This window comes from Musca domestica, unplaced genomic scaffold, assembly GCF_030504385.1.
Source record: "Musca domestica strain aabys unplaced genomic scaffold, Musca_domestica.polishedcontigs.V.1.1 15, whole genome shotgun sequence".
In the NCBI taxonomy this organism is placed as follows: Eukaryota; Metazoa; Arthropoda; class Insecta; order Diptera; family Muscidae; genus Musca; species Musca domestica.
This window is the reverse complement of record NW_026712207.1, coordinates 17,670,235-17,689,970: the sequence shown is the minus strand read 5'-3', so window position 1 is coordinate 17,689,970 and position 19,736 is coordinate 17,670,235. Positions and strand designations below refer to the sequence as shown.

Genomic DNA, 19,736 nt, shown 5'->3' with positions numbered 1-19,736 from the left:
TAACTGAAACATTACAGAGCGATTACATAAACGTGCTCCGAGTGCCGTGTGTGCATCCGAAATGCATTTGACAGTTCACGTTTTCAATTCAAATCGCAAGCTTCAACGGAGTTGTGACAGGAGGAATACTAATGACCAGTCGCCTTTGCAATGAATACGGAATAACTACCCGCCTCTGCTTTTACTCAATGAATTGAGTTTGACAAATGTTGCGTTGTGGCAGTCCGGCAATTGTGCAGATATTGTGTTTGACAACAACTTAATTACTTACATAAATACACACTAACACACATACAAACTCAAAGGTTCATACATATACCACTTTTGTCATAACAGAAAGGAGAACGCAAAGGATAAAATGAGGCAGGACTTAACTATAGTCCAAATCTATAAAAGAGGAAAATGTTTGTATGTTTGTAATTTATGGTAAACTATGCAGCTCCGGTGTGGTCCGCCAACGCCAGTGCTACGCAGCGCCAGAATGCCGCACTTAGAACCGCAACAGGGTGCATTCTCATGACACCTGACACATGAGGAGGCGAAGGTCTCACCGGTGCGACAGCATAACAAAATGCTGTCAATGCAATACCTGCTTGGGTGTTATAGACAAACGCATCCGAATCATCATCTTGTGGATATGCAACCTCCGCCCAGGCACGTTGGGAAAGACCTTCATGATCTAGAGAGAGAGAGAGAGAGAGAGAGGTACAGAGAGAGTCTCTAGATCAACAGGCCTATCAAGCGGAACTGAATAGCATTCACTCTAATGCGGTCTCAAAAGCCATTGAAGGATATAGAGTGAATACTGTGCTAGGAGACCATTCCCCTCCCGTCGCAGCTGAAGAACGAGAGCTGCCCCGACGAACACGAGTAGTTTTGGCTCAATTACGATCCGGATGGTGCAGCCGCCTAAATTCCTACTGGGCCTGGATTAACAGCGACGTGCAGAACATCTGCCCAGCTTGTGGCACAGGCCCACATGACACGCTGCACCCATTTCTCTGCCCCGCCAAGCCTACTCACCTAACTCCAGTCTCATTATGGACACAACCCTTTGACAACACTTTGAGGCAGAACCTGATTGAATGGAGTCAGAAAAATGGAAACCAAACGAACACAGATGTAAGAGCTGCTACAACAACAACAACTTACATAAATACCCACTACCATACACACGAACTTAAGGGTTCATACATATACGACTTTTGTTATAACAGAAAAGAGACCGTAAAGGATTATAAATAAGATGAGGCAGGACTTAACTATAACACTTGGAATCTATATCTATAAAAGAGGAAAATGTTTGTATGTTTGTTTGTTTGTAATTTATTGACTTGAAAACCGCTGCACTGGAAATTTCCAGGTATAATACAACATCGCCTAAAAGTACCATAGGCTAAATTTTTGAATTAATTTTTTGAAATTCCGCTTGGAACTATAACATAAGAATCGGAGGTACCTCCCAAAAATTTAGATTTTATATGTACATATCTATTGATCGATTACAGATACAGATACAATTTGGAATGCGTAACGGAATTTGAAACAAAAATAAATTTCCAATTTATATTGAAATCGGTAATAGATTTGGATATAGCTCCGATATACATTTTCTGCCGATTTCATGTATTTAATGGACGTAAAAATAAATTTTGTCAATTTATATTGAAGTCGGTTCAGATTGGAATATGATTTTATTAAGAAGCATTGACCCACAACGCCTTTGCAGTGGTATTAGGCTAACAGTCCAAAAGCTACATAATTTAGTTTCCTGCACGCTTGGCATTTGCTATGAAATTAATAAATCCGAAGGACAAACCCTTCGTGTATGCGGACAAAATTTGACATGTTCCTGCTTTTCTCGTGGTCAGCTATGCATGGCATGTTCACGCGTTGGTAGACCGAGCTAGTTGTTTTGTTTATGCATTAAAGTATAACAATAATTACTTTTTTTTTAATTTTTGAATTTGTTTTATTAACCAACAAATCATGATAGAATTAAGAAGGTAAAGTCATTAGCAACTACCCTTAGTTAAGATTCGAAAATATTTGATTGGATGCAAGATTAACGGCCTGGAAACATCATTGCCTCATGCAACCGTAAAAGTTGGAGTAGTTCTGGCAATGCTCTTGAGTGTAATTACTCCCCCACGTATCGTACATGTACGACTCAATAACAAAGAAATACTCGATGGCGAATACCCACAATAGAAACATCACGGTGAAATACACAAAAGACAGAAAATTACCACAGCGCTGGAAGTGTTAAGGTATGAACCTTTGAATAATTTGAATTTTCAGTGTCAACACAACACAATTCAACAACGGTTCAAACGTCGATTGTTTGATTATATTTTAGGCTTGGGTTTCAAAGGGTTTAATAGATATAGGAATATATTTTTCATAAAATTTGTTCATTGAACAAGAATCCAGTCCCGGAGGCAATCTATTATTGCCAAAAATAACAAAATCATTGTTGTGTTCGTCCGATTCCCTACATTTATTAATCAAGTCCAGTTGCGGTGATTCAGCAGGTTTTGGAACAGATCAATACAAGCCAATTTATTTTCAGATCTTCTTTCTGTTTCTGTTGTTATATTATTTTATGTATGTATATTCATATTTCCCTTACCTCGCAAACAGAGATTTTTCCGAAAAATCGGCTTCTTTCACTAGAAAAAGTACAACATTTATCAGACGTTTAGACACGACAAATTGCCTTAAATCAGAATTGTATTTTATTACAAAAATGCACTATAATTCGAGTATTTACAAAAAGAGTAAATGCTAACTATTTAAGAAACAAAAGAGCAGAAAAATTAAAAAATTAAAAAAAATTTCTGTCAAAAATCAAACTTTGTTAGATTTATTTTAAATGTGCGTAAAAGTTGTACTTTTTTAATGAAAAATGTTTTCGAATAAACAAATTATATATTCTAGTAGCTTCATTCATACTCAATTTTTTATTGAAAAATTGCGTTTCCCGTATTGGTTGTTTTAAATTACTTATACCTTGGATAGTACCATTGATTGTTGTACAAGCCATGCAGAAACTACTACTTTTTTGCGCAGAGTACCCATATTTGTTCACTTTTCTCTTACTTCGTTTTGCCAACCCTGCAATCAGCTGTCAAAAGATCTAGCGCAACTGAGAAAATATTTTAGTTTCTGTTCTGTGTTGTTGTAATAAATAAATGTTGAATGTGTCCGCACGAATTTCGATTTAATTTTCATCTGAAGTAAAACGTCAAAATAAAAACAAAATTAATTTAAACGAATCCAAGAGTGATTAAAATATTTTAAGTAATTTTTCGGTAATATTTTTGGATACGAATCGTTACTAGTTGTGTGTGTGTTTGTGTGCGTACAAATTAAAAGATTAATAAGAATTGGATCTATCAAACGAATCGAAAAGAAAATGCAAAGCTTTGTCAGCCAGCAAAAATAGCAAACCTGGTCAATGTGTTCAAATATTTGTGTTAAATGAGCTACTGAAACAGATACCGGCAACAATTTACATGTGAATCAAACAAATATTCAAGTAATGAGTCTCAAATAAATTAAATCCTGCCCAAAAAGAAATTTTAATTTGGCTTCTTGCATATTTTTCGTCAGTCGAGACGACGAAACACTTGACGGCAGTTGTCATTTCCATGTCTTCTCTTAATGGGATTCATGTGCATGCCGATGTGCATTGGAGTGACAAGGATAACTATATTGCGAGTTTGTTTGGAAAAAGAAAAACGTGTGCTCTCTGAGCTCTCATAACTTGTTATTTTTGCGTGTGTTGTGTCTCTTTGTTGTTTTGCTTTCATTTCATATTCGTTTCTACAAAGCCCACACTATTTTTTTTAATTCCAATTGGATTCCTTGGTGGATTGGATTATTGTTCTTTTAACAAATAATGTTATGGAGCTGGGAATTGAATTGATGCGTGTTTATTAAAAAAAATCATGAAAATCGTGTGATTACTAACTGGCTACTATTGTAAAAGTATTCCGTTGGAGTTCCCTCCCAGACCTCCAGCTCCCACCTACAATAACAAAACTCGCGAACGATCTGAATCCACTGTGCTGCGTAACTTTTCATTTGAAATTCCCATATATCGCGGTGTCATTAATTTATCATAATTGTGGTGACATTACGTTACACTTTTTCCTTGGATTCCATCGCAAACCAAAGCAAAGCAAGCAAACAAACACAAAGCGGGGCTGAGAGAAGAGAAAACCATTCGAAATTCTTGCAGTGAATTTTCATTGCCTAGAACCCCACAACCACCCTCTGGCCCCACAAGATTTCGTTTATCATTTTGCCTTAGTTCTTTATTTTATCGCTGTTTCTTTGTTTTTGTTGCAAAGTCAAAGTCGGTCGGTCGGTCGGTTCCTGTGGCTGGTGAATGAGTGAGTGCTTGTGTGTTGTCTCTTCTCCATCTACGGTACATGTCTATTTGTCGGTCCGCCTCATAAAAGGCCGAAAATAATTCGAAAGATCAACAATCAAGAATCGAAGAACTTGAATCGTGACTAATGCACCCCATGGAGCGAAGTATTTCTGCTGGTGGTGGCACAACGAGCCAAACAACGACCATGGCTACGGCAGCAGCGCAAACAAATTCTAAAGAAGGTGAGTAATGGACCCAGATAAATGAATCGATCACCATATTTCACTTTCGATTAATTTTGATAACTCGATAACTCAAAAATTCGACAGCTACAAATATTTCTACACATATTACATCCACCAAACAATAAATCTGATTTTTATACCCTCCACCATAGTATGGAGGGTAAATTAAATTTGTAATCCCGTTTGTAAGACCTCGAAATATACATTTTAGACCCCACATAATGGTACCTCCCCATAATGGGTATTTTGATGATTTTAGCGACATTATTCACCGGAATTGCTTCAAACTTGATATTTAAAGTTGGTAATGGATACTACAACCTATAACAGAAAATTGTCTGTTACCTCCACATATTCGGAATTGTTTCAAATTTGGTATTTGAACTTCATAATGGATACTACAATTGGTTCTTCCTGATATTCGATATTTTGATGACTTTCATGATGCAGGTCCACGTCGACGTATAGATCCTAATATAACGGCTACATTGGGTATTTTTAAGGATTTAACATAATTTTTAACGGTTTTTATTTTTTGGAAAATTGCCGAATTGGTTCCAAGTGGTGGAGGGAATTCAAAGCTTTTTACTTCTTTCCTTTTTTACTTGTCTTACCTTAAATATATAGGTGTTTAGATTAATGATAAATATGTTGATACATTATTTAACTAAAAGGTTTCCCTAAAGGAAATTGCGTATCATCCGAAACAAATAATAAGAGTAAGATTTAGGTTTTGAACGCTTTTGGGAACAACTATCCTTTCGTTGTTTTCGAACAATTTTGAATTAGCTTATAGCATCATATGTGATCGTATAGTTTGATAGTTTTTGTTGATAACTCTAATGCTAATCTTTTTTTTTGTCAGGTCACAATGCAAAACTCCCTTTTGTTCCACCCATCTACCAAGGTTCGTCGGGGTGTCATGTAAGGCAACACCGTTAGAAAAAAAACATTTTAAGAACTAGCTTATATTCCCAGGGTTTGTGTTTTGTTTCCATTTCTCTATATAAATTCTCAGTTTTCTATACGTTTGGCCACTGATTGCAAAGGAAAACAATGAAATATTATTTTTTTTACTAATGATATACAGACATACATAGAAATATATGTGCATAGGTTTGTGACCAAACAATAATAAGCAATACACGATAGCTTTATAAATAGACGAGTAAATAGCTGATAAGGAGCTTGTATCTAGTTTGCTCTAAATAGAATTCTACTTGGTTCATTTCTGTTCTCTCACTTCGTAGATAAGACTGATCAACTTTGTCGAGTTGTTGAATTCTATTTGAAAAGAAATAGAAATTATTTGCAAACCCTCTCTACGTGGAATGATTTGACTTAATTTAATTAACCAATAAATATTTGGGAAATTCATTATTATTGTAGCTGAGTTGAAACCTCTGACTGCCATGACAACAACAATAGTTTAAATACGTTCGTCGTTCCGAAACTCAAAAGCTCAAAAGAGCTATGTGCCATTTCACTGAAAGTACTTAGAAGTAGGGAGTACATAATTCCTTGCGCCAGACCCGGACTTTAAGTCCGCATTCGAACAGGTCTGCCAGCAACACGCCAAGACGACATGCAAAGATATTGAATACGAACATAGGAGCGAGGCCCAAGTACAACAATTTAACTTGCCGCTCATTCTCATTCTTCTGTTATCTGGGATTAATATTCGCTCAGAAAACAATTACTTTTTCGTTAATTATCTCTTGTTTGTTTGCGTTGTTGGGCTATCCGCCAAGCATTGTTTATTGGCAAATTAATCGACGCCGCAGTTAGGTTTGTTTGTGAAGTAGTTAATTGTATTTTTTATTGATTATCATGCTAATGGTAGGCACCGAAGATCAAAAATACCTACCGAAGTGATCATATTCATTTATCTATGGCCGTTGTCTTGCAGAAGACAATTTGAAATCCGAACACGGCATTTATATATTTTAATTCTTGTAGGTTCTACCGTGAAACCTACAGACTACATTGAAACAATTCCAGGGTATAATTCAAGGTCCATAGAGGTCGGTCATCACTTACGACCCCAAAATAGCTCCGTGTAAAAAGTGGTTAAGATTTTCACCACGATATCCTTCCAAGGGAGTTTCACCTGGGATGATTGGAAGAGATAGGAAATGCTGTAAAGACTTTTGCGATAGGAATGAAAAACCCAAATGTGAATATCTCCTTAGAGGATTTTGAATGAATTTTGTGACACCTGAGAAAACACCGAATGCCACAATTGTTGGTTGAAATGAGCAAGCCGCTGGCATGCGTTACTAATGTGGCCGTAAAACGATGTGAATAGTAAACTGTCAAAGGACAGAAGGAGTGTGCAGATGTGGTTCATATGCAAACAGTGTGTACATAGTCCACATAAATGCATACATGGATGAATGAGCGAACCGATATTTGGAAAACCATAAAAACACACAAACAAAACTTCTTTTTGGCATACAAATTCAATACCATTTTGTCTGTATTGTACACCACCCTCCACTCTTGTGGAGACCCATAAAAGTTTTTAATAAAAATTCAAAATTATCTCAAGCATTCGTTTCCAGTTGGACGAATATTAAAGTTTGAGTGCCGCTCCGTTTGTTGTTCACATTCCTTCCAATACAAATAAATGTTATTGAATGTTTTGAATTTGTGTCATTGATTGTTTGCTTCCTTTAGGTCCCTGTGAAACAGAAGGTTGTTGAATATATATATTAGGACAAATATGCAATTGGCTTTAATAATCTGCCTGTAGAGGAATTGATTGGGAGTTATATCTTCTTAGTTGTAAGTCGAGCACTACAATTCTTTCCAGCCACAATTTGGTTACGTACCAACACTTTAAAAAATGTGGCTTGATTCGAAAAAATAGTTGAGTGATGGTGTACCTTGAGTACTTTCTTAGGGTTTGTATAATGCTAACGCTTTATATTATCTTCTTTTGAACGCTAATTTTTAATAACAAGTGTTTTACTTTTATGTTTTAATCCTATTACGGTAATTTAATTTTCGGAAAAAGGCTGAGGTATTGAAAAAAGGGGACAACACTTCCAGTAATTAATCATTGCACCTATTTTATTATATCAGTTTATCTTCGAGTTTGGTCTGGCGACAGGTATTTAGAAATGTTGATAAAAATTCTCCGCTTATATGTTGTAAAGTATTGACCAAACCAATGGTCCGTCGATTGGTGGCACTGACATGAGGTGTCTGAAAATATGTGGTTGCTTGCTTGGCTGTCTGTGGTCTGGTTTTCCGCTGACGTTTCTTTAATGAAATTAAACAAATTGCATTTCACTGAAATAAAAACTGAGTCTAAAATAAAAACAATCTCATAAATCGATAAAATAAAATCCCTTAAGTACTCATTGTGAAATGCATGAAAGCCGCCATCCCGACAAGTGGATGCGAGTACACTCGCTGAATGGCAGACAGCATGACAATAAACTCGTACAGAAATGCCTGTAGAGTGGGTTTTAACGTGCAGTACCTGCACACAATGTGCGGAGGCTTTGGAATTTTCTGTTGTGCAAACACCACTTGTTTCAAATAGTTCAAGTGTCTGGTGGAATTGTGGAAAATATGAGAAACTAATCTGAAATTGCATTACACTAGTAGTAGTTGTTTGCCTATTTAAGAACAAACAAATACAGCTTTTTCACAAAATTGTTTGGGGTGACGGACGAATCGACAAATCTAGTTGCCTTAAACCTGAAATGTTTTCTGTTATGCATGTGAGATTACAACAGTCAACACACCGACAATCAGATGACATTCGCAGGGGCTGACATTGGATCGCAACACAAACAATAGATGTGTCAATTTTTATTCTCCAGAAGAAGTTTGTATAATATTTCGCGGGACTTTATGATGGGAAATGTCAGTATTATATAAGTGAGACTGTACGAAAATTAGTGACTCAAAATAAATTACTAATCCCTCTTCCTCTGTCGTGCAGGCTAATGCGAAAAACACATATCAACCTCCGTCATAATAGCTGAGAATATAGCAAAAAAGTACTTGTCAACGCCATTTGTGATGGAAACCGATTCGACTGTATTTATGGAATTGGATTTTTAATCGAGGTAGGGTTCGATATCTTTCGCCTGAATTTGGCGCTGTAGAATAAAATGAATATTTGGTACTTGGATTCCGAGGACATCAAGTAATTGTACTATATGTAGCACTGCTCCCAAATTCTTCCAAAGTAGAATTGGTTGAGATCAGTTTTAAGGACTCTTCTAATAGATAAGAAAGAATATGGAGCTGACGAATTGTATACCAATTCGTAATCAGTTTCGTGTTTGTATTCGGATGGGGATTTTTTAAATATTACCTATCTTGACATTCTAATAATTTGAACACGTGAACATGAGCACTATGTGTCAGGTGTAATACTGGTTTCCGATGTGAATCAGAACACCTTTTTTTGGACCCTGACGACTTCTCCTTATCAGCTTGTTGCTAGCAAAGTGCAAATGCTTGAAAGCAGCTAATGAGTAATTAATATTTGTTTGGAGTTTTGACAATTTCAATTGCAATGACGCCGAGGAGACCTCAACTAAATTTTGCCATTCATAACTCTTAACGTCACAAGTTCATTTTGTTTTTGTCTGGTTTTTAGAATATAAATATTTGCTGGTTTCCCCTGCCGAGTGCCATTGAAGGCACCATTGATGTCCAATCGCAGATAATCAATTGCGGAGGGGGGTTGTGAATGACAACACCCTGCCTCATTGTTGGCAAAAGCTCTGTCCAGTGCTGTGTTCAGAAACTAATTAGGAACACATAAATGTTACAATAAATAATAACAACAAATTAATTGGAATGGACGGACTGGGTGGTTGGTCAGACTCGGATGGCCGATAAGGTTGAGAGTATTCAAGTGCGAGCACTCAATTAAAACTGATAATCGCAATGCTTATGGATAAGTTTCATCGGGGCACTATCGAAAAGTTAGTTTAACTTTCGTTTACTAATCATCTGCACAAGTGGATGAATTTGTTGTCTGATCCATGAGTACAGGTGATGGAGGGGGAGTTGAGTGCAAATTAAAAACTGTTTCGATACACTTCGTAGTCTTATGGCTAGCATTTCAACGGAAATGGTGAAGATTTGAAAAAAGAACTTTTAACAATTTTCGGAATTTTTTTTTCGCATTTTCGTAGGGAGGCAGGGATTTTTTGATATTTGAAAATTTAACTACTTTTCTAAATGATTAAATAGTATAAATCACTTTTTATAAATTTTTTAAAATTTGCAATTTTTTAAAATAGTGCTTTTTTATCAGCATGGCATATTCCGATTGTCGGCATATCGATTATTTTTGAAACCAAAAATAATATTAAATATATTAATATTAGAACTGATTCGACATTGTTACTGTACATTTTAATCCATGTATATGCTGAGTGCTCCAACGATAGCCACTTGTGGTTTTCCAGCCAAATATAAAGAAATGACACTATCACGCTTGAAATCCATCACGAATAACTTTTTTTCTGGAAAATTCTCAGCAAAATGCTTTTGTACGCTTGTAAATAATATAGCGAGCTGTCACTGGAATGATTTTAACTGCTGTCGGACGAGTGGCTTAGAAATGACAGCAGTCTGAATTTGGTTGCAGTTTTCTTCATTTCACCCTGTATATTGCATTTTTCAAAGATGTCAAACCTCTTTCGAACTTAGGACAGCTGTTCTTCAATAGTAGGCAGGTCTTCTATACTTATTTTAATCATATTTGCTTTTGGAATTTGAATGAACATTTCTTAATTTTAGCATAGTTACGAGACTTTTAGATGTGACGTCTCCACAATTTTCTTAAGAATATGCTTATGTCCCCGTCGTGCTAAAAGACCTCCACAGACAAAAATGTATATTTTAATAGAATACATCATATATTCTTATCGAAATTTTTACCCAAAACAGCTGACATTTTTATTCGAAGCTATTATAAGTTTCTTTTTACACTTAGTTAAAAAAATTCTTATTTATTTGAGTTTACCCCTAAAAATGCCGACTACTGGGACATGCTGAACTTAGGCGTACTTTTTCTATGTATTATTTGTCAGTTTGAAAACGAATATTTGACACGGACCTTTTGATTAATCTCCATTTAAAAATTCCGCCCAATTCAAGATTTTAGAAGCATTTCTCGGTCGAAACTCTTGTCTATTGATTACATATTTGAAAACACGAATAGTTTCTTGGAACGTAGCAAAACAGACTTCCCAACTCAGGTTGAATTTTTTCTGTGAAACGCAGTCGCTTACGTTCTCGCGATTTCATTTTTTTCAATACTGAAATTAACGTTGGTATTTCACACAACTGTCCGCGTTTAATCCCAAAACCAATGCAAAACGATGGCTTTAACTAATGTAGTAACACAATCTGCTATTGTAAAGATTTAGATACATACCTGCACAATTGTTCGTGGAGTTGTAAAAGGATAATATCGCATCGTTGGCAAACACTTTTGAGTTTCACTTAGCTCTCTTTTCCTTTTCAAAATACAACCGTTACACGGTCGCCTGAACAAACAAACGCACACACAATTCAGAAGATGTTACCTATCTCTGTGCAGCCGTGTGGTCTCGTCAAGCTTATCACGGACTAGTTGTTGTGAATGCAACAATTCCAACCATCTACGACCAGATACCTTCAGATGGAGCCATTTGTAGGACTTGTCGGTGTTACATTTCTCCATTTTGTGGTTAAACATTTTACTTGATTGGTTTCATTTTTCACTTCACTCGAGCGTCGTCAAGACAAGACATGTGCATAAATACATCTACCGGCTGGCAGCAGCCGCACAAGCTGGACACACATATATGTTTTCTCCAACTTATAAATATGTAAACGCATTGACCAACATCTACCAGAACTTATTCAAAGCAACTGAAGGGTGGCAATCACTCAAGTAACAAACGGCATTGCTTTGAGGTCAAAGTTCGCTTCTTCGCCATGAAATGCATTCCGATCCTTGTCTCTTATTTTATTTATTGGCAATGGTTTCGGAAGATTTATTGAAATACCTTTGCTATTTCATTTTTAAGATTGCATTCTCAAATATTCCATGTAATTGTATCACTTCACCTGTTTGAAGCACTCGATGGATGTCCAGTTGGGATGCCAAATCACATTACATGGAACATGTCGTCAGTGGCAATTTGCAATGTAAGTTCGGGAATTTAAAAAACAAAAAAAAAAAATAAAAGCTAAACAAACGTCTAAGTGTATTATCAGATCAGTTCAGTGCGAAGTGCGTCCATCAAATCCCAAATTTGAAGAAATTTTCAATAATTTGAATTAGTCGGAGTCCAGGGCCTAAATTCTTGTTCTATGAAAATGTGATATGAAAACTTTTATAAAGGAAAGAAATGTCAAATGAAAAAAATTTATAAAGGAAATATTATTCACTTTATATTTTCATAGAACAAGAATCCAGCCCCAGGACAAGCCTCAAAGCAGTATTTTCTCACATTCACAAATATTGTTTTGAAAAAAATCGACTTTTGGGTTAAATTGCCTTTAACAATCATTAAAAGCCGAATTGTGTTTCCTTAAGCATCCAGTCCAGTCCAAATTTTTAAGGGGATTTATAGGGTAATTGGTTCTATAATTCTATAAATCGATGTATGATTTTTTTCATTTTAACTTATTTACTTCCAGGCTTAATTCTTTAGAATATCCACACTTTTTTGGCTGATATAACACATTTGGGAGATAATGAATTGAGATCGAACGGAGATATATAAGTGGGAGCTATATTCAAATCTCAGAGAATCTCGAATTTTGACATAGGGATTCCTAATATGTATCTGATCATAATGGAACATAAATATCAGATCATATAAAACTTATCTATGCCATAGCTACATCTAAACCGATTTCCAAAAAATTTGATGCACTGCTTTTTGGCTCAGTTCGGTTGTGCATGTCAAAATGCATTCAATTTGCACTGATATCACACAATTGGCGCACAATATAATAAAAAATCGGGGGAACATATGTATGGCCTCTATATCTAAATTTGGATCGATTATCTCCAATTTCAATAGGGTTGGTCCTTGGGCCAGACACACTAACTATTCAAAATTTCATTCAATTTCAATTGACAGACGGACATGCATAAATTCTATGAAGATCATGAAATTAACTATCTCGTCGTAACTAATTACATATCTGCCTACTAATTCATTATTTTCACTTGGCATACCGCCCACAATAAGTAGTTATTCTTTGGCCACTAAAAGTCGATAAGTAGGAAGAAAACGCATTTGTTTCATATTTTTAATCGATGTTGTATTTAATTTATCCGCTGTTGGAATTGAATTCGCAACCTTTTCGATTCATAGTTAAACGCGATGCAATGCGATGTAATGTGAAAAGTAAATTCTTCTTAACCACATTTTTTTATTTAAACATATTTTTCAAAACAAACTTAAATAGTTATCTGTCCACCCTCAGGTGAGATCAGCAAATGGTTCGTTAACCCCATTTCAAAAAAAAAGGCTTTAAACGATGCAGGCTTCCTTTGTAGTGGAAAAGAGATAAGAATAATAAAAATAATTAACTTTTATTTAGCTTAGAGAGAGAACCCATCCTTAAAACACTTCTCAACGCTCGCTTGGGTTAAAAGTCAACACATACAACAAACAAAGGAAAATCTCCCACCTTTTTTGGTGGCTGCATGCAGCTGACATCCGCTTTTCCGTTTGCCAAGGATGTGAAACGCTAACGAAGGGTTTATTTGTTTAGCAGTTGCGAAAACGGGAATAAATAGTTTTAAAAATGCCGGATGGGGAACTAGAAAGATTCTTCTATGAATAACGTTTGCAATTTCTTGAAGCTGACAAAAGCCGCAATTGTTTCGAAGATGAAAAAAGTGCGGTTCCACATCCTTATGCAACTCTACAATTAAATTATGCTGGCACTAGTGGAGTAGATCGGAGTTGGCAACAGTTGCAAAATAGCTAAAAGATGTGCGGAATCTCTTTAATCAAAATAGCAAAAGCATAATTTGCGGAAGAGCCAAGTTCTTTTGTTTTAAAGTTACAAAATCCTCAAACATGTATCCGTAACCAGGACTCTTGCAGGTGCATTGTACAGCATGCGTGGGCGTTAATGATTTGGGTAATTTAAGAAAAAACAGGATGTCCTATACATAAATAACATATAATGATGGTTTAGGGACCAAAATTATAAGTTTTAAAATACTTGAAGTCGATCTAAAGATATCCACCCGTCTGGATAACTCTCGACGAAAGTATTCGATTTGGATCCATTTGCATCCCGCACATGTGACAGCCATAAAAGCTCAACCATGTGGTTAAAGTTCGTATCCGTAGCTGAATGCATGTTGTTCCAAGTTATCGATCAATAAATTGCCGATTAAACTTCAAGATTAGCAAAAACAAAAAAAAAAAAAAAAATTGAATATGAACTGGAGTAAAATTTAACACAAATTCCACTTTATTGTTCTAAATTTAAAGCAGTTGCTTTTCTGAGATTATTTATCGTCTCTTGGTAACATTTAGGTTATTACATACTCCCTTTGTTATGCCCATGTTCAAATAAGTGGTGAGAAAGCTACTTTGTAAGTAGTTACTGATTCCAAAATATGTTTAATAAACCTATTATTTGGCAATGACGTTTTTGCGATGATTATGGACATTGTTTAGAACGTGGTTCGCGTGACTTTGATCCCTCAATTCAAATCTAACCAATTAAAATAGTATAGGTCGGTTTTGCCGACAGATTTATACCCTCAGCCTTGCGTTATGATTATTCAAACTGTTGACCCACCATGTTCTGAAGCAGTTGGTCAACATTGACCGAATTATATCTGATCTGATATATACGTGAGGTATTCATTTTCACACTTCATCTAATACAGATAAAAATATTTTGGTAGGTGAAAAATTTGAAGGATATCGAACATTTATATCTAATATTACACGAAATCATAAATTTCGATAAAAAGAGAAGTATTTGGATATAGCAAGTTGTGAAGGATCGCCGACTCGTTTCCCCAGTTATGACAGATATAGGTGTTGGAAATTGTGATCCTTTGTGGGTGAGGTGCCAGAAGGGGTTGGCAGATATATATCATCTTCATAGCAGATCTTGCGTTAGCAAAAATATTTGTATATGCAAGGTTTGAAGAGAGTTGGAGGCTTATCTCGCTTTGGCGGAGGGTATAAAAATACACTGCATATTACATACAGACGCATGCTTTTATGTTTTTTTTTTTTGCAAAATGTCATGTTACAAATTTGATTTGGTGGCGGAGTTTGTAACACCTTAGCATTTTAGGTCTAGACCAATACCGAAAACCATCATCATTTTGTGACGGGTTATCACTCTACATTTCGTAAATTTAGCCGATCTTCCCGAAATTTTGCATAGGGTCAGAATAGAAGCGTACAATTGAATATTTGAGAATGAGTGAATGAATGACTTAAAATAATGATGTATGGCATCACTTGGTCGACCCGCCCTGTGCATACCTCTTTAAAGAATTACTAACTTCGTGAACTATTTTATCACTATTGTGGACTTCTTGTTTCAACATTATGTTCTTTTTGTATTACCAGACATAACTTCTCATATTTGTAGAAGCAAAACCAAATGGCCTCGCCTCGCCCTCAATTTCGGAATTCTTTTTGCCATCTCCAAATATGCTTGTGATGGGTATCTTTTAACAATTTATTGTTCACTGCTACTTTTTTCCTTTCCTGGAACATCTTTCGTTGCTACATCCATTTGAACTTCTCCGCAATTTATGAAGTTCGACTCATAAAAAACGACACTTTTCCCGCTGTCTGTCTGCCGTGCGTTATTGGTGTCTGGATCTAACGCTTTTTTGTCTTCTCCGCATGCCATTATGTAATTCTTGTGCGGGTTTATTGATTTCGGAGGAAAGGGCTTGCTTCATATTTATAAGGCCTCACCATCGTAATGTATACTACAGTGCTATAGTTTTAAACAACAACAACAACACATAAAAATACAAAAGAAACTTTGCACTCTCCTTGTCTTAGAATCCTTAAAATGAGAAAAAAAACGTTGTGATTTCACGGTGACTGTGTTGAAGGTTACGACAATGTTGCCTTAAAAGTTTTTCGTTATTTTATTTTTTCTTTTCCATGAAGTCTGTAGGGATTCATTTCTTTTAATGTTTTCCCTCTTCTTTTGGCCCAAGTCTTGAATAAGAAATATTGTGTGCAACTTGTGCGCTCAAAAGTTTGTCCATAAATAAAGGTATCGATTACAGTTTTAAATCAAAGCGAGGCATTTTGTATTTGGAGTGTTTTTTTCGTGGCACTTATTTTGTTGCACTGAAGACATTCGGAACTAACCAGATTAATGGACATGTACTGGACTTGAAAATATGATTTTTACTCATTATCATTTAATCTTCCATTGCCATACATGACATGCCTCCCGACAATTGCAGCTTGAACTGAATTATACTCGATTTTACCAAAATACGTTTTTTTATTTTTCCGCTGCTGGTATTAAACTCGCAACCTTCTAGACACGCTACATACTGTGTCATGATTAAGGACATTCATTTCATGTCTTTCATCGACACTGACAACTTGGCGTATTATCTACGATGTTCGTCGTTTATTGACACCGGTCTATGAACTCACTATCGTCGAACTATCGTCATTATCTGGTAGCCAGGAAAATTTAATATTTTGCTTTGGATTTTTTTTACTTTCTATGTGTTGGAGATAATTGGTTTACCCATGGTACAATGAAATAAAGGTAACCTCATTTCAAATTAACATTCTCAGCTCTGCATATTCTGTAATCAAATTTCAATTCATAAAAACAGTTCCCATCTCTGATTTTGAGTGTATACAATGGATTTATGAAAATAGATTTTGACAATGAGATGTTGTCAAAGGTATAAATGTGAAAAAAATTTAAACATATGATTACATGATTCTACCATGGGTTTACATTACCGTATAATGAGTGATTAGGGCCATTGCTGCGAATTTTTTGGTGCGTTATTTGGTTTCTATGCCCTCAAATGATTGGCTTCGAAAGATGATGACGGTTCTACGTGTGAGCCTGGGCAGAATTTTAAGGATCAAATATAATAAGACTTGATTAATCGTTTGTACATCTGTTTGAAGCAAGATAAATGGTAAAGGTTTCCTGCACAATGTGAAACGAAGATCTAACTAGGAAACTACCTTTATTCTTGTAATGAGTGATTGAGTTTTTTTCCAAAAGGAGCGATTTGAGAGAGGATATTTTGACAGCTCTTTTACTTAAACCTTGCAAATTCTTACTGGACTAATTTCTTCTTGCAATCACTTCCATATCCGCTTCTAATTCCCTTTGTATTTGTGATTTGTCCGGCAATTGAATTTTTTTATTTTGGAATTTTTAAAGAAAAAAATTGAAAAACGAAAATTCATAATTTTCCCACCTTTCTTTATCATTTCTTCAAATTATCTTCAAATTTTTTTTTTTGTGAAAGAAAAATCACCAGACAGGCCTAAGAAAACATTTACATTTATCGGCAAATAATCTTCGTTCAAATCTGACCACTGCACTATGGTTTTTTTTACGTTTATTTTGGCATAAACTCTAATTTCAAAGCTATTGAATTGAAATTTGGTTTGTATGCATTTTTTATGCTTCCAAGATGACCTACCAATTTTCATATGATTTGGGGCACTATTTCATATAGCTGCTATATAGCCGATTTGGCCGATTTGACCCAACTTTTTTGTTTATGAAGCTATTGAAGTGAAATTTGGTTTGTATTCATTTTTTATGCCCCCAAGATGACTTACGAATTTTCATATGATTTGGGGCACTATTTCTTATGTAGCTGCTATATAGCCGGTCTGGCCTATTTGACCCAACTTTTTTATTTATGAAGCTGTTGAAGTGAAATTTGATTTGTATTCATTTTTATGCCCCCAAGATGACCTACGAATTTTCATATGATTTGGGGCACTATTTCATGTCGCTGCTATATAGCCGATCTGGCCGATCGGCTATGATGATTTGGAGAAACATACTGCTCATTCATTACAATAATTATACTTTTGCTAAGCCATTTTGAATGTTTAGTTTTAAATCGCTCTAGTTTACGGATGCACTTTGGCAAATGCTTTTTATATAATTAACAAAATCTTTCACTTGTTTTGATATCAAACGCATTTGGTCTTCATTTAAACTGATATTATTGATATTCTGTAACACATATTTCACAAGTGCATCTTCTGAGCGATTGTTGCTTCTCCAAATTTCAATGAGCGCTGCATGGACAAACACATGTTTATCTGCAAAACACGTGTTGGCACAAAATAGAACAAAAAAGGCTAGTTACTCATTAATTAACACACTTTTCTTAATAACTTGGCATTTATACCTTTTTGCAATGCTTTGCCATTCACAAGTTACACTCCACGGAACACAACTACAATTTATAGATTTTATATAAAGCTATACATAAACGAAACAATTCACAGTATTACAACAACAGACAATTATGACAAAAAGGGCACCTCGTCTTAATTTTACATACCTGCACTAACGTTTTCCATAATTACACATTTTATTTTTTTCAATTTTGTCAAATCAGAAGCACTTGAACTTAGCTGATCTTTACCGCCAGTTGTACCAAAACAAAGTGACTTTCAAACAGCTGACTTTAAAAGCTCGCCAGCAAAAAAGGGTTGCCACCCGTATTGATATTAAACATTTTTTTTTCTAATATGGGTATCTACATTTAGGAAATCAGTTAAATTTCAAAATATGAAACCAAAAAAAAATGACTTTATGCCAAAAAATCATGCTTTTTACCCATAGTGCACTGGGCGTATGTTTCATCGGCAATCAAAAATATAAAGAATACGCCTTTCTTTGTCTTGATGTATTCATTTTATTTTTGATTCACCGTTTGAGGATTAACCCTAATATCCTCAACTCTGTCAGTGGTGTGAGTTTACTTCGGTTTAAAAAATAGTTGACGGAAAATAAGAAATTAAGCCGAACATTTAAGCATATTCCTTCATATTGACATTTGCCTAACTTGGCGTTAGCAACAACAACAATAGCACGTGTCAGTATGTTACTCCGCAACCAAATTCTGTGCGAAGACTTTAACGCCAATTTACAGTAGAAAGCAGGTAGTATTTTCTCTTTCGAATACGAATACCCAAATGGAATTAGCCCAAGCATTAGAAAATGGAGTGCTCGAAGCCGCTACTTTCCTTGTTTCAAGGTGTTGTAGTCGCAGTAAGGACACTATTAAGAGCACTTTCTCCTGATGGTATTTTTCTTTTAGAAATTGTGGTTATGTGCCCGAGTGCTGCAACACTGGCCCAATGCAGGTCGACATTTTGTCTGTTAGAAGGCAATGAACATTAATATGGGCTTTAGCATTGCTCTTGCGTCTGACGTACTATCCCATCCAATGTCAAAGCACAACGGGCAGGTAGAAGCGGAGATAGCACACTCGAAACATTTATCAGAAATACTGGTGTGATGACGCACATAATAATTGTTTTTAATTGCTTTGGAGGAACAGCCGCTTCGCACCAAAGCAGACTCAATTAAATTCTCCTTTTACAGCTAAACAAACATTTTAATAATCAACAATAGAAAAAAATGGGCAAATAAAGAATCGAGTGCAATGGTATTCTGTGATTGTAATAAACTTGAACATTTCCAAATGGCGATGGTGCGGAAACATCCAATAAAAAGGCAAATCGATAGAACTGCCCAAAACCGGAAGTTTTCGGGAGTTCAGAGAGTTAAAGTAATACTCCGCTGGTTTACATGTGGATTTAATCTGTTGTCCGTTGGTAGCCATGTTAAAAGCCTTCTCTGTTTAACCGCAAAAGGTTGGTTATTTCATTACCGACGAAGTTTATTTGGAATGTCATATCAGCTTGGGTGTCCCTCTACTTCGTAATCACGGCTGTGGAACATTGGCAAAAACGTTACAGTTTTGAGGTTAAATAAAAGTTTTTCCTCCTCGAATTTGCTACATCAGCAACATTAACAACAATGCCAACACCAGCACTGCCAGAATGAGTCCGGTTCACACCAGGCAATTTTTAATTAAA

At 35.6% G+C, this 19,736-nt stretch overlaps 1 protein-coding gene across 5 annotated transcripts in view; it reads left to right on the top strand.

The window, feature by feature from the left end:
* The first annotated feature begins 3,148 nt into the window (after window positions 1-3,148).
* LOC101891844 (cyclin-dependent kinase 14) overlaps window positions 3,149-19,736 on the top strand; it is a 151,945-nt gene continuing 135,357 nt past the window's right edge. The window contains exons 1-2 of one of the 5 annotated variants that reach the window (XM_059119768.1): window positions 3,149-3,303; window positions 4,359-4,623. In XM_059119768.1, coding sequence (XP_058975751.1) covers window positions 4,527-4,623 — 97 coding nt within the window. In that variant the 5' untranslated portion in view covers window positions 3,149-3,303; window positions 4,359-4,526. Of the gene's footprint in view, window positions 4,624-19,736 lie in introns of all 5 variants that reach the window. The other 4 variants (XM_011297203.3, XM_005190721.4, XM_020039346.2 and 1 more) reach the window with 4 other exon arrangements.